At 43.7% G+C, this 15,180-nt stretch overlaps 1 protein-coding gene across 3 annotated transcripts; it reads right to left on the bottom strand.

Moving 5' to 3' along the window:
• Positions 1–1,903: 1,903 nt before the first annotated feature.
• CDKN3 (cyclin dependent kinase inhibitor 3) lies at positions 1,904–11,515 on the bottom strand. Of its 3 annotated transcripts, none has more exons than XM_033165547.1 (8): positions 11,422–11,515; positions 8,806–8,873; positions 6,444–6,496; positions 6,165–6,209; positions 5,238–5,460; positions 4,398–4,429; positions 3,006–3,106; positions 1,904–2,088 (listed from the first exon to the last, which is right to left on the bottom strand). In XM_033165547.1, exons 1-8 carry the CDS (start codon positions 11,443–11,445, stop codon positions 2,005–2,007), a joined length of 630 nt encoding a protein of 209 aa, XP_033021438.1. In that variant the 5' UTR covers positions 11,446–11,515; the 3' UTR covers positions 1,904–2,004. The 3 variants fall into 3 exon arrangements, with proteins under 3 accessions (XP_033021438.1, XP_033021351.1, XP_033021520.1); XM_033165460.1 differs by having other exon boundaries at positions 3,006–3,109; positions 11,422–11,512; XM_033165629.1 differs by having other exon boundaries at positions 3,006–3,109; positions 8,826–8,873; positions 11,422–11,508.
• Between the last annotated feature and the right edge of the window lie 3,665 nt (positions 11,516–15,180).

Here is a 15,180-nt window from a genome sequence, read left to right as displayed (position 1 = left end):
TCACAAACAGGCCGGTTTGAAAGCTATTATAGGTCCTAGGAAGACAGCCATGAGCATTGCCGACCTAAGTCCATTAGGGGTGGATGAAATAGGAATGGAAATGACGAAATTTCAGCCAGTCCTCACCTCATATTCTAAGTTTTCAAGATCCTGTAAAACATTTTCTGATTGGATTGTACAGCTATGAAATTTGATTTAAAAATGAATTCAGTGCATCAGGATGCCAAGAAGCTGCAAGTCCTTATTCTGATAGCTGTGTAGTTTTAAAAATAGGTATTTATCTCACTTGGCATATTCAAAACCATCATTATTTATTGGCGACAAGTGTCACATGCTTGGGTAGATTCTGTTCACTTGATCCTGCATCTCTAGCTTTAGTATTTGCTGAAGGATCTGAAATTGTGCCTGCCATAGCACTATGTTAACATAGAAAAGATTACCTATTGCTTTCTGTGTTGTGACTGATATTTTACATGATCTTTATACAGCTGGCAGCAGCACTAGCTTCTTTAAGTACATGTGCTTTTAAGACGGCAAACGAGGTTTTTGCCCATGATGTGTTGCGTAGTATTTATTTTCTACAACTTCCTCTAGGAGAGAAACATTAAATTTGTTTATAAGATACTGGTGCTGTCACCAAACTGCCTCTGCCTCTCTTAAAATATGATGTTGACTTTCATTCAAAGCAAGCTTTGTGGTCCTTTTTTACATATAAGGTACTAGGATGTGAGTGTAGGAGGAACTGAAGAAACTCCGCAGAGAGGTGTGAATCTTTATAATATACAGGCATCCCATAAACATGGGATAGAGATAACGGTTCTTCAGCTCTGATACCTCCTGGGTTTTTTTATTGTGTTGGTTTTTGTTTTGTTTTTTGAAGATCAGGTAGCAGTTGATGGGAAATAACTCTTGAGACCCTCAAGATTGACTGCCAGTCAGAGTAGCCAGCAGTGGACCAGATGGATACACAGTCTGACCTACATATATAGGTATCTCTGAGGCTGAAACAAAGGGGGGGGCATTTCCACTTCTACAGAGCCTTCCAAAGGCTCTAAACAAGCAGCCCACCCATTCTAACATCAACCAGGGTTGCTGCCTGAGCTTACCTTTGATATGGCTGGCTACATCAAATAGATCAATATTGCCCTTGATGATTTCAGACTGGGGGAAATTCAAATGGAACAGGAGGCACTTCTGGTTTAACAGGTACCAGCTGGTTTTTAGAAAGCCTCCATAGCAGTAAATGGTTTCAGGATAGGAGATCACTGGGGGGGGGCAGTTATGGGAACAGCGCATAGGTTTCTAGAGAAATGAACAGGAAAGTAAGGTGCAAGCTAGCAGGGGCAGTATTTTTTTAAAAAATTTTTTTACCCCGGGTGGGCGGCTCTCCGCACTGGGGCAGGGGCAGTGTTTTGTGCAATATTTGTTCAAACCTCATGGAAGAGACACATTTGGAAAGGCAGCCCATGTTAAAGACATCATCCAGAATGTCAGCTATTGCGGGTATGTCCTGACATAACTTAGCAGGAAATCTTTTGACACACCCTAAAGTTTAAAAATGCCAGATTCTGTTTTCTTCTGTAGGGCTTCCCACAAACCAGAGAGATGCAAGAACCGAGAAAAAACACACATGTCCCAACAAAGCACAGAAAACAAGACATGGGATGGAGAGTTAAAAATATGAACAGAAGGTTTAAAACTAATCATATTTATTCTGAATTCAACCACATATTGAGAATGTTACGTTTCAGGAATCCATCGACAAATGTGCCCTTTAAAACACGAATTTATGATGTGAAAACATCACAGTATTGCTCATAGAGAACCCTCACAGCTTACATTTGTTGTGTTTTGCCTCAGACAGCTTGCCAGAGAGACAGTGCCAGGATAACTTGACTAAGTTCCAATGAGACGTTGGAGACAGGTGCATTTTCACCTGCATGCACAAAGCAAAGGCAATGCAGCATGGTCATGTAGGAAGTAGCTCAGTTCCACTGCCCCTGTTTATCGTGATACTGATCTTGTTGCACCTTCTGTTGCTAGATGGACAGCCAGAGTCTCTTGAAAATCATGCAGGTAGTTGTATTGCTGCAAGGGAAAGCAGGGTGGATCAGCTGCAGCATCTGTTCTCTAATCACAGATGTGAAAACGAGCAGAGGACAGTTGTGCTAAGTGGTTGTGAGAATAGATTTCTGAAGGCCCAAAGGAAGTATTCCTGACTCCCTACCAATCCACCTTTTAGCTATCTGTCAAGCAGGCCCCCTTCCTTTCTCAGGTTCTACAAAGTATTGTCTGTTGGAAGTGCAGGTTCCTAGAGTATCTTTCAATTTCTCCTCCCTCCCAGCTGAACTTGCTTAGAGAGACCAGGCCCAGGATCCTCCTAATCCTCCTGTTTACATGTCCTTGATTTTTGCAGTCCATTAAATGGCAAGCTCCCTGAATAAGAGGACAATGGGGAGATGTTGGGTAGGATTCACTAAACCAGCACCATCAGCAGAAGCCTGGTGCAAGGACTTCAACTTGTGCAACAGGGATTTCCTGCCCTCTCCTCCCCCTGAAATTGGCTTCAAGAGGGTCCAGAGAACATCCCACAGAACAGCACATGGGGAGGATAGGAAAGGGGGTTGTTCCATCTGGCAAGCTGCAAAGCTTGCACAGATGGAATGACTGGAAGAGCACAATGTTGAATTCCATCCAGTAATAATAATGCTCTGTAAATATTCAGGGCTTATCCACACTTTCGCTTGTCTCATGCCTAGAAAGCACGTATCTGAGCGGTTTTCTGTAAGGGAAATGCAGGATTCTGGTATAGCCTTGTGGTCAAGAGCAGAGATGGTGAATTATGGATACTGTCACCAGCAGCACGAGATCCTGCTTTAACTCTTAGAAAGCCAGGAGAGATTTTCAGTCCCAAACAAAACACTTGCCTTCAGTCAGCTGTTGCCCTTTAACTTGTCCTCCCACTACCAAGCAAGGCCCATCATGGCCTTCCCTCATACCGGTACCTTTATGGTTTGTATAGCTCCTGAACCTCTCAAGTCTCGCAGGCTGTCTATGGCCTGCTGTGGGCCTATTTTGTCAGATATCTGAAGCAGGAGACAAGCTGCTACTGTAAAAGAAAGAAAGAAAGAAAAAACCCAAGAGATTTTCTGCTTAAGGAAACGAGTAGTATTTAGTGAGGAGGCAGAACCGGCTTGAAATCCTGGGTGAATAATAATATTAATAGTAATGATGGTGATGAGGAGGATGTTATAATTTGTACCCCACCCATCTGCCTGGGTTGCCCCAGCCACTCTGGGCAGCATCCAAAATATAAAAACACAGTGAGACATCAAACATTTTAATCTTCCTTATACAGGGCTGCCTTCAGATGTCTTTTAATAGTCATGTACTGTAGTTGTTTATCTGCTTTTCATCTGATGGGAGGGCATTCCGCAGGGCAGGCGCCCTCTGCCTGGTTCCTCGTAACTTCACATTAACATCTTTAAGACTGCAAATCCTATATGCATTTACCTGGGAGTAAATCCAACTGAACTCAGGGGAGATTACTTCCGATTATATATGCCAGGGATTACCCTGCATGTAAAGCATGAGCAACATCTGGCTCTCCAGATGTGGCAAATTGTTAGGAATGAATGGAGGAGGTCCCAACATCTGGAGAGCTGTAAGTTCTCCATTGCTGCTGTACATGCTCGGAGCACATTCTCTCACCCATCCAGGGTACAAGAATCTTGTGAAGCATTCATTACACTGGTTGAGGCTAAAGCTAAGAGAGTGGCTTGCTTAAGGAGCCCCAGGGAAGTCACAGCTGAGCAACAGGGCAGCACAGAAATATCATATTATACCTTCTGCATTTCATGACCTTTGTCCCCAATGGGTATATAACCTGCCAGCTGAGAATAACTGTTCATGAAAGCTTCTGCCATAATACACCTGTGAGTATTTCAGGTGCCACAACCATCTTTGAGCTTTAAAGCAAGGACTTCCAGCTCCAATCCCATGCTGTTCACCATGACACAGGTCTTGCAAGGAAGTTCCACTTTCCTCTTTTTATTGCCCATCTTGGCTCTTCATGGGCACCTCAGTGATAATAATAAAAATAAAAGATTAATACTTCTCACAACTTGCGGGGGGGGGGGGGGAATTGCACTCTGCCAGTGATGCTCTTCTTCCAGAGTTGTTGTTGTTATACTTAGGGAAGAGAAGGCATGGAGAATTCCTCCAACTCCAGCTGTGAAATAGCTTCTGCCTTTTACATCTGCAAAGATGAGTCTGAGACTACTGGTGGAGAAAATTGTGTGACATACTAGAGGACATAGGTTCACAATCAGATGGATTTATGCAGGAAAATGCCAATATTAAACCGAGTAATGCTTTAAAAAAAAGTATTTACTTACTGAGACAGGATCTTCCAAGCCCTCCATAACAGCTGAAAGGGGGGGGGGGAGAAAGGATTGGGCATGGTTTTTTTTTTTCAAAAACAGAACAAGTACATTGTGGTAGTATCAAAGAGTCACAACGAACCAGCTCTGTCTTGTTCCAGAAAAAGGTTTCCAATCTGATATTGAGAGGTACTCCTTAACACAGCCACCCCAAACCTGGTCCCGTTCAAATGTTTGGGCATCTGACATTCATCAGTGTCAGGTTGGGGAAAGGTGCCCTGACATAGGCTTGTTCAGGGCTCCGTGTAGCTCTGTGTTTCTTGAGCTCCCCTTCAAAAACCCCGTCCTAGTCTACGATGACTGTGTATAAGGGCTCTCCGGTTTTCTTATAATGAACCCTTATTGTTGCATAGGACAGAAGCTTCTCCGTGGCACCATTTTTTTAAGCTAAGCGAATCTGGGTGCCGCATGGGAAAGTGCTGGAAATCTTTTGAATGCTGCCTTTAAGCTTCTTAGAGCAAAGACAGGATAAAATATGATTACTAAGAGTCTACAATCAAATCTTGGGAATGGCACATATCTTCCTTCTCATCCTGACTTCACACGCTCACTGCTCTTTTCCCACTTTCCCCTAAAGCATTCGATTGTAGGATTTTCTTGATTTAGGAAGATTCTCTAGGATGCGGCACATCTGCATTTTATTTTGTCCCACCTACACTGGAATGGTGGCAACATTCGAGGGAGTGGCAGAAGCTGGGAGTCAAGTTTCTGAACTGTGGTGTCAGCAGAAAACTTAGGTTTTGACCATAGTTACTTGTGGAGAGAGGACAAAAGACCTGGCGCACTGGAACTCACTGTATTAAGGTTTTCCGGTCGCATTCGAGGCAGCTCCTCAGTTCCTTTAGAATCAGGCAACATTTGGCTATGTCTGGAGTGTCTCCATCAGGTATAGGGTGATGGTGCACAGCAATCCCTTGGCTCTGATATGCTTCTAGGAGGTGTGGGACTCGGTACTTTGAAAGCTCTCCTCTGGTACAGAGGACAAAGACATCCTGTACCCCGTAGCTCTTCAGTTCATCTGCAAAGGAACGAAGCTGTTTGCCTTGTTAAAATGCTACACGAAACCATACACGCCTTGTGAATCCTAACTCAGAAAACAATTCAAATTGACTTTACAACAAGGAATCTGTGTGTTCCATGACCTGATTATTAGGCAAACCATGGGTGCTAGGCATAAAGCTCGCCTAATTTTAGCAACTGAAATTGCAGCACTGCCCTGGAATTTGATACTCTGGCAGGGTGGAATTAGTGCTTGGCTCAGGATACAAGGAAAATAAATGTTCCAAGGAGAGCAGCAACATTTAATAATTTATTGATTAACTATTTTTTTTAAATGATCAATAAAAAGGTGTCCCCAATTAGACACTAAATTCTTAAAATGCTTAAATCATTTTTTTAATTGTAATTTTCTAAAATTAAAATGTAAAAACAATTCATTTAAAATAAAAATCTTAAATCATTCTTAATGTTATACAAACTGCAGGTGGCAAATGCCATCTTAATAGCTATTCTCTCACGTAAGAGGGAAAAGGAAATGTCTCTTCTGGAACCCTTTATCAGGAAAGATGTTACACAAAGAAGGGAATAAGGAAAAATTAAGAAAACCAAAAATGCTTATCCCAGAATCCTATGCCAGTTGCAAGGCATAAGAAATGGGAAACTTGGAGCAAACGGGCATTGAAGGAAGGCTGAAAGATCCCTAGGGCACTGATATATAATTACCTATATCTTTCTGAAGGCTTCTTCTAATACTTTTGAATCGGCAACCTAAAATGATGCAGTGTGGATGCATGAAAGAACATATCAAGTACTGCTAGAAATATAACAAGTATTTGTTAAATACAAGTCTATTTACCACCAACAGACCACCTTATTCAGTTATATTTCATTTTACCTCACATGTAGTGACATAGGCAGATTAATGTGGGGTGGGGTAAGTTAAGATTCCCCCCCAACAAATGAATGAGCTTTTAAATAAGTTTTTAAGCTGTTATTGCATACCTGGTAGTGAGCAAATTCCCAGAAATTGGGAATAGGTTGGTGATAGGGCTAACCTACAGAAAGAAAGAAAGAAAGTTAAAAACCTTTACAATGGCATTTAAATTTGCAATCAGCAAGTTCTCTTTACAACTACAGGTGTGGTACACCGTCAGCAGGAGAAGAGTTTAAAATCTAGCTCACAACTCCTCTAGATGTCCTTTTCATTGCACATGCATAGTCTGTGCACATGATGCAATCAGGATGGTTACATGTGACCCCATTTTCAACACTGAGCCTGCAACAGTTCTGGGGGCAGTCACACTGCTTCATTTCAAGCCAGTGCACATCACACAACATTCTGCTGAAATCCTGTTACGTTTTATATCCCAAACGTTTTAGTTGATCTTTGTCCCAGTATTGTTGTGCAATAATGTGGAAGGATTGGGGAAGCCGGGTTGACGAGCAGGAATGACTGCGGAGAGGAGTGCTGCAAGAAGAAACGCCATGGTGTATCTGCAGCAGTGCAACCGGGTGCCTTCATCTGCCCCAGTTGCAACAAAACATGTCTCTCCTGCATCAGTTTCTACAGCCACAGCAGGTGCTGTAACACTCCAACCATTTGACTTCACCCTCAAAGGCGCACTCCTCCATTGTCTCCCGAGACAGATGAATGCCAACAACAAATTGAGGAAGCACCACAGAACAAGCTAAAGCAGAATAACACACCCACCCCGTGCACTATTATTGTGCAAAGAACATGTTGCAGAACACACCCACAATAAAAAAGACTAGTCTGGAAAGGCCCTCAGAGATTCTTCAGATGGTTACAGACAGTGAAAGGATTTATGATCCTGACCTGTGAAGGGACATTCAAGCTGCAAAACATAGGGGTATATAGGAAGATGTGTTTAACACAATCTGGAAATTACAAGGTTGTAGCTGATCAATAAATGTGAAATAATTTTGGAAGTGGGAGAACCTTGTGCAGCCACCCAGGTGAATTGTGGGTAACATCTGGGGTACTGCCTATGCTACTGAATAGCTTAAAAGAAGGGAAGTGCCCATTATGATCTAAGAGTTTTCTTGGAACCAACTGATTTCCACTAAACCAATTGATGGCGTACTACTGCAGTTTTCTTGACTTTCTTTTCTGTTACAAATAATATCTGCAGCCAAAAGGGGAAATGTATGTAAGGCATGCTTTGGATGGTTATAAACACAGGGTACCTGCATTCAATGCAAAATGGTAAAGCTGCTATGACTTACCAACTTGTTTGGCAGAATGTGCTCAAAACTGGCCATACTGTATCATACTCATCACAGGGTAGGTTATCCATGCCCCTTGAGAAGGCAGGTTCAGAGTGTAGGGGTTTCTTCTAGATTCAGCACTATCTCTAAAGCACAAGTGACCTCTGTAGCACAGAATGCCTTTTATCAGCTATGGCCAGTTCACCACCTGCGGCTACTTTTGGACAAAAATAGTCAAGTCACAGAACATCTACCCTCATACAATGTTCTGATTGTATTACTGCAATGTGTTATTGTGGAACTGCCCTTGAAGACAGCTCAGAAAGTTTCAAATAGTACAAACTTGTTGCTGTTGGCATCTGTCTATCTCAAGAGACAATGGTGTGTGCCTCAGGGTGAATTCATTAGCAGCACTGAAGTGTCCTCTCTGAGCTGCAGGCCTGGGCAGTGTGTATGGAGGTCCTCAGCTGCCCAGAAGACAAGACACCCCCCCCCTCCTCCCCAGACTCACTGATGTGGTCCAAAGGAAAACAGAGCAAAACGTTTGTCACCAGCTTGGCTGCAAGAGTTGCTGGAAGGAGGCGTACAAGGAGTCATCCAACTGTCTTAGCGGCTCCACTCCGGATTTGTGTTGGGTTTACTTCTTAGTCTTTTCTTCTCCCGAAGATATTCCGGAAGGCAGCGGAGGTTTAGGATCAGTGTTTTCCTTCTCTTATATGGGCTACTTTCACAGATTAATGAACCCCATCTGCCCCTCACTTCCCTCTGCAGCATGTGCAGAAACCCAGTCTTGGTCTCGTCCACCCAATCTGCCAGAGCCTGTCTTTGCATGCAGGGGAAGTCCCTAACTCATCGTGGGTTTGAGACGCATCGGCTACCGTCACCTGGTCGAAGCTGTTCCTGGTGTGTGGCTGCTGTCGCATACTGAAAGTTTCCAGGAGCCACAGGCAAGAGCCGAGTGCAGGGTACAGGGGACCAAAGGTGGACAAACTGCCCCAGAATGAGCACAACTACCCCTCCCCTAACACCCCATATGAAGAATATTAAGAAAGCTATGAAATGTGGCTAGTGGCTAGAATACTAAGCTGCTCCAAAGGGATTCTGGAAGGGATCCCCTGAGGAAATTTGGACCTACCAGGATACTTGAAAGGGTACCTGTTCTTCCTCCGAGGATTCTTCATCCGATGAGTCAAACTCGTTTGCCTGCATTGCAACATTTTGCGCCATCAGCCCCACTTACTGCACACACAACACCTCGGGGTACAAATCAACTTCTCCTTCCCACACATCTATTAAATTGTTGATACCTGTATAGCTGCTCCGTGACTACTGTTCATTCTGGCTGGGCAGGAAATGTATCATGAAAGGCTACAGATAACTGGCTGCCATCCACTAAAATTAGGATTGCAACCTGTCCAGCTGTTGGTGTTTCTAAATGCCTTGACCAGGATTGCTTTTTTTTTAAAAAAAACATATCTCCCTTTATTGTGACATTTAATTTAGTGACATGTCCTCCAGCATTTAAGTTTAAAATAAGGACACAGTGTCATCACAGGGTGGTGGGTGAGGCAATTCCATGCCCATTGCGCAGCAAGGAGAAATGGGCAGAGCCGTTTCAGGGAGCAGGAGATCTTCAGGCGTCAGAGAGTGGAGGAAAGATTACAGAGGACTGTCCTCTATATTGTTTTTAATGTATCTGTGGGTTTTATTGCCTGCTTGGTTGTAAGTCACTTTGGGTTGCCCTGGGCTAAAGCAATTAAGAAATTTTAATAATAATAATAATAATATGAAGCACTGTTTGGTTTAAAGCAGGCATGGCCCTCCAGCTGTTTTGGAACTACAACTCCCATCATCCCTAGCTAACAGGACCAGTGGTCAGGGATGATGGGAACTGTAGTCACAAAACAGCTGGAGGGCCAAGTTTGGCCATGCCTGGTAAAGATAAAGAACCCTAAGAAGGAAGATCATCATGTGCCTTGAAGTTGCGGACATCTGGACAGCAGAACGAACAGGTTCCTTGGGTCACTCACCCAGTTTACCCTCACTAGGATAAAAGGTTACAGTTTCTCCATTTAATTATACTGTCAACTTTCAGATGTTGCAACTGTACATTTAAATGGCCATGTGCAAATGTTACAGTATGTCCTCGTACTTTTTTTTTGGCATTGTGTAAGTGGCCACCCTCCAAATGTAATTGGTGGGGTTGCAATGGGATATAAGAGCAGAGAGACGAGGCCACGAAGGGCTGGGAAGGCAAGAGCTGTGGGATATATCCAGCCTCATATATAACCAACATGCTTATAGGTGGGTAGCCGTGTTGGTCTGCCATAGTCGAAACAAAATAGAAAATTCTTTCCAGTAGCACCTTAGAGACCAACTGAGTTTGTTCTTGGTATGAGCTTTCGTGTTCATGCACACTTCTTCGGATAGCACACTTCTTCAACATGCTTATGGCTAATTAATGGACGGGGTTAAGACCATGGAATAAGCCAGTGTTTTTCAACCACTGTTCCGCGGCACACTAGTGTGCCGCGAGATGTTGCCTGGTGTGCCGTGGGAAAAATTGAAAAATTCAAGAGAATTACTTTATATATAGTCAATATAGGCACAGTTAATTTTTTTAACATTTTCTAATGGTGGTGTGCCTCGTGATTTTTTTCATGAAACAAGTGTGCCTTTGCCCAAAAAAGGTTGAAAAACACTGGAATAAGCTATCCTGCCAGCCTTTGCTAGATCACTTCCCCTCACCTTGCCAGGAAAGTAATAAAGCTCCTTGGGTCTCCCACTTTCCACCTTTGTATGCCTTATTATTATTATTATTATTATTATTATTATTAGGGGGGATTGAGTATTTTCCCTGATTACTCCTCCTGCACGAGCCATGAATCTGTGTTGAAGGCATGGAGTGGATTGTGTCAATGAAATATAAAACTGAGCAGCTGCATATCGTGCATTTCATATAACTACCCCAACCCTGACTTTAATATTAAATGCTTTAATTGTTTTTTTTGTGGGTTTGGTCTTTTACGTGTAAACCTCCCTGGAGAATTCTACCCAAGAGCACAATAGAAAATGCTACAAGAATAACAATTAATAATAATAGCAGTTCCCGCAGAAATGGTTAAAGCAAAAATAAATCCCTTTTCCAAAGGGTGGTTGTTGTTTTTTGCCACTATCCTCCTGGAGGCCATGCCTTGGCACCCCCTTGCTTTCTGCTTTCCTAGAAGCGCCAATAATTTGTGGGTCTTGAGAGTTACAATCTTATAAAGTGGGTAAGGTGCTTTTAATGCATCCCCATCTTGGTTTTCAGGTCCCTTAGGTGGGTTTTTGCTTATCTGTTTACTTGCAAATCACTTTGGGTCGCCTTGGACAATATAAAGCAACCGGCAAATGTAATAAATATTATAAATAAATAAATAGGTCCCACAAGCCTGTGAGGGGCGCATTAACACTCAACAATTTTTGCCTTCTGTCCCCTTTCCCTCCTCCCCTTAATCTCCAATGTGAGGGGAATTCAGTCTGCACGTGCTCAGAAGCACCCTTAAAGCGGTCGGCGTGGAAAAACGAGATTGGCAAGGGGAGGCGGGGAGAGGCTGAGAAGAAAGGGATCCCATTCGCCCCGCGCTCAGTCCGTCACAGGAGAACGAGTGGGGGCAAAGCGCCTTTTTCCCGCCCAAAACACAGAAAACGGCGCAGGATTGGCAGTTCCCCTCCCGCTCTCCTTCGTTGCTAGGATACAACCTCTCCTCACCTCAGCTGCGCGGACTCGCGCCATCCTCTCTGCTGCAAAAACAAACAAACCGCCGCCGGCCGCCAACGGTTTCGAAAGAGAGAGCTCGCGCCGGAGCCGAGAACGGGGATTGGTCCTTTTTTCTACCGCTCCTTTGCCGGCGCCCTATCAGCCGGCGGGGAATAAACAAAGCTCCCGCCTTGCTAGGGCTTCTTGGAAGGACGCTTCTTATTGGACAGTGGCCTTGAAGACCCCGCCCCTGTCAGCTCTTAACTCAAAGGGGTTTACAAGTATAAAACCAAAAACGAAAAGATAGCAGCACGTAATTAAAATCCACAATGAAAAAAAATTCAGTTTCTCACATTAAGTATCAGTGAATTTTTTTTGTTTAAAAGGTAATCACAGCATCACATTAAAATTCCATTAAAAATTTTTAAAAATACATTTCATTATTATTTCATATTTATGATCTCTCATAATTCAGTTGCTGTTATGAAATACACATGATTTTAAGAGACAGTTTCAGGTCCCTTGCTAGCACAGAGGATCTAAGATACAAATAAGGCATTGTGTTAATTCCACGTTTTTATGAATAAGGGATTTATTCCTTGGAGTGCCCCCCTCCTTTCGAAAAATGGACAACGCAGCCCTCTACATGCCTACTCAGAAGTAAGTCTCGCTGAGTTCAACAGAGCTTACTCCCTTGTAAGTGGGTACAGGACTGAGGGGAAAAAAGGGGAGTTTTAGTAAAACACCACTGCAGCAGTAGAGGGCACCCTTGCTTTATAAATGCAAAACACTCTTTTAAAAATCTGCTTTGTAAAAATATGCTTGTTAGCATCACATTATGCACTTGCAAAATAATAATGTGATCAATAAAGCACCACTCACGGTTAGCCTTTTGCACATCATATACTTGAACAGCAGGGTGTAAAAACTGGAATGGTTTATACATACCGATATGAGCCTGTTTGTTTCCTCCTTTGTTAAAAAAAATGTTACTAGAATCATAGCATCTTAGAGTTTGAAGGGACCCCCAGGGGTCATCTAGCACAACCCCCTGCCATGCAGTAAAGCTAAAGCATCCAGGACAGATGGCCGTCCAAACACCTCTGCTTAAAAATCTCCAAGGAAGGAGAGTCCACTACCTCCTGAGGGAGACTGGCAAACAGCTTTTCCTGCCAGAAAGCTTTTCTGTATGTTTAGTCCCCTTTCTTGCAAATTGAAGCCATTGGTTCGAGTCCGACACACTCCAGAGCAGGAGAAAACAAGCATGTTCCCTCTTCCATGTGACAGCTCTTGAGATATCTGAAGATGTCTATCTCCTCAGTCTGCTCTTTCCCAGGCTAAACATACCCAGCTCCCTCAACTGTTCCTCATAGGGCTTGGTTTCCAGACCCTTGACCATCTTGACTAGGGGTCAGCAAACTTTTTTAGCAGGGGGCCAGTCCACCGTCCCTCAGACCTTGTGGGTGGGGGGGAGCGGACTATATTTTGAAAAAAAATAATAAACTAAACCCTATGCCCCACAAATAACCCAGATATGCATTTTCAATCAAAGGACACATTCTACTCATGTAAAAACACGCTGATTCCAGGACCATCCGCGGGCCAGATTTAGAAGCTGATTGGGCCGGATCCAGTCCCCAGGCTGTTATGTACTGAAGTTCTCATCCTAGGCCACTAGGGGTGTGTGTGTATATAGTTCATGCTGCTGCAGTTCTCACTCAGGTCTGCACATGCAAATGAGAGATTGAAAGTGACGTTCAGGGATTGGGTAACTACAGAAAGTTGTTACTGTTGCTTGTAGCTGAGTTCTATATAAGCAGGCTGCTGAGCCCTTCAGCTCAGTTCTGTTCCAGCCTGAGAATAAACAGAGCTGCTTGAAGAATCACTGTGTCGTCTGCTATGTCCACCCACTATTTAATACAGGCCTTAGTTTGCCTACCCATGATGTTGACTGTCTTCCTCTGCTCACACAGAATCGGCAAAATCTCACCCAAAATCGCTGCAGATGGAGGCAGCACTTCTCTGTCATGGTGGATGCAGCAAGGTGGCACAGTGTGATGCAAAAAAGGCTAACGCTATTCTAGGCTGCATCATCTGAAGTCTAGTGTCCAGATCAAGGGAAGTAATAGTACCACTCTATTCTGCCTTGGTCAGGCCACACCTGGAATACGGTGTCCAGTTCTGGGTGTTGTGGTTTCTGTTGTGCCTACTAGATCAATGCCATCAGGTCCTGTATACCTGAAGGATCGTCTCCACACCCATCGTTCAGCCCGGACACTGAGGTCCAGCTCCGAGGGCCTTCTGGTGGTTCCCTCCCTGCGAGGAGTGAGATTACAGGGAACCAGGCGGAGGGCCTTCTCGGTAGTGGCGCCTGCCCAGTGGAACGCCCTCCCATCAGAGGTCAAAGAGATAAACAACTACCTGACATTTAGAAAATACCTGAAGGCAGCCCTGTTTAGGGAAGTTTTTAATCCGTGATATTCTAATGTATTTTAATATTTGTTGGAAGCCGCCCAGAGTGGCTGGGGAGACCCGGCCAGATGGGCGGGGTACAAATAATAAATTTTTTTTATTATTATTATCTTCTAAAAACAAGCACTTCAGTAATGGTGGTTCGGAGGATTCTAGCATTAGTGTATAAACACTTGATTGATTGATTGACTGGCTTTTCTTAAATGTTGTTTCTCCAGAAGGAGTTGTGTCCAAAGCAGCTTACTGCAAACATTCAAAACATTAAAAGAGAGAACATTGAAAATGCAAATATACAAAATGCAGAGCATGTCAGTAAATTCAAAAAGTAACAAAAAAACAACAACACTTGCATGCAGTCTCTCTCTTCAAGTGTCTTTGGCGCTTGCGTTGCCAATGGAAGTATTCTGGGCTACCGAAATGGTTAACAATACCATAATCTCAAGTCAGCAAGCATAAAATTGACTTGAGCTGTGGATGTGATTTCCCAGTTTGCAAGGCTTTTTCGAAAGGAGTGGAAAAACCATCCAAATCTGGCCATCCGAGTGAGGGAGGCAAGGAAGGCGAAAGAGAAACAAAAAACCGATAGGATGATCTGAAGTGTTTTTAAGGGCACGTGCTTTAAGAATCTGTTTGAAATAGTTGTGCTATAATGTGCTTAAACCCAGGGCTGAAAATGGTGTGCAAAGTTATTTTCAGAGAAGAGATGAGCGAAGTATTTGGAAACGGAAAGGCTTTAAAACGGTACCCTCCACAAATACCAGAGAGATCACAAATAATGCACAAAAGACATGTTGTAAAGAGAGCTCAGAGTAGGCGATAAATCACAATCCTGTTCTCCATCCTTCTTGCCTCTGAGGTCAGCTTTGATTCCCAAGCCCCAAATCCCAAAGGATGGCCGATCCTTCTGTTGGCAAGTCTGCATCTTCATTCCCCCAGGCTGGCTCTGCCAGTCCTGCTGTCACCATCACCCATTCTTATCTTAATCTCTTTTACTGCCTTAGGTTGCTTCTTCCTGGAACCATTGGGAAATATAGAGCAAGGGCTGAGATGTGGGAGGAGGGGGCAGGGGGTGCCCCAGAGAAGACAATTGCAAGCAGATTAATTCCCAAAGATGCTTATCAAGGAAGGTCATCTGCAGTAATGGCTCCTCCACCTTCGCAGGGACCCCACTGGCTTTGTGCATTCATCAGCAGGTGAGACATTAGAGCCCTTTTCAAATACAAATCATATGTTTCAAAATCTGTTTGTCTTTTTTTTTGGGGGGGGGGAAGGTTGGTTGGTTGGTGGAATCATACAGAT

This window comes from Lacerta agilis, chromosome 1, assembly GCF_009819535.1.
Source record: "Lacerta agilis isolate rLacAgi1 chromosome 1, rLacAgi1.pri, whole genome shotgun sequence".
NCBI classification, from domain to species: Eukaryota; Metazoa; Chordata; class Lepidosauria; order Squamata; family Lacertidae; genus Lacerta; species Lacerta agilis.
Note: the sequence above shows the minus strand (reverse complement) of the source record. Positions and strands in the feature narration are given on the sequence as shown.

Excerpts from the sequence above, each read along its gene's own strand:
- CDKN3 (XM_033165460.1), bottom strand. The coding sequence starts at position 11,445 with ATGGCGCGAGTCCGCGCAGCTGAG. Across the intron at positions 5,461-6,164 it reads AAGCCTTCAGAAAGATATAG|ATGAACTGAAGAGCTACGGG; the intron begins GTAATTATATAT and ends GTTCCTTTGCAG. Across the intron at positions 4,430-5,237 it reads GACCGGAAAACCTTAATACA|CTGTTATGGAGGGCTTGGAA; the intron begins GTGAGTTCCAGT and ends CCCCCCTTTCAG.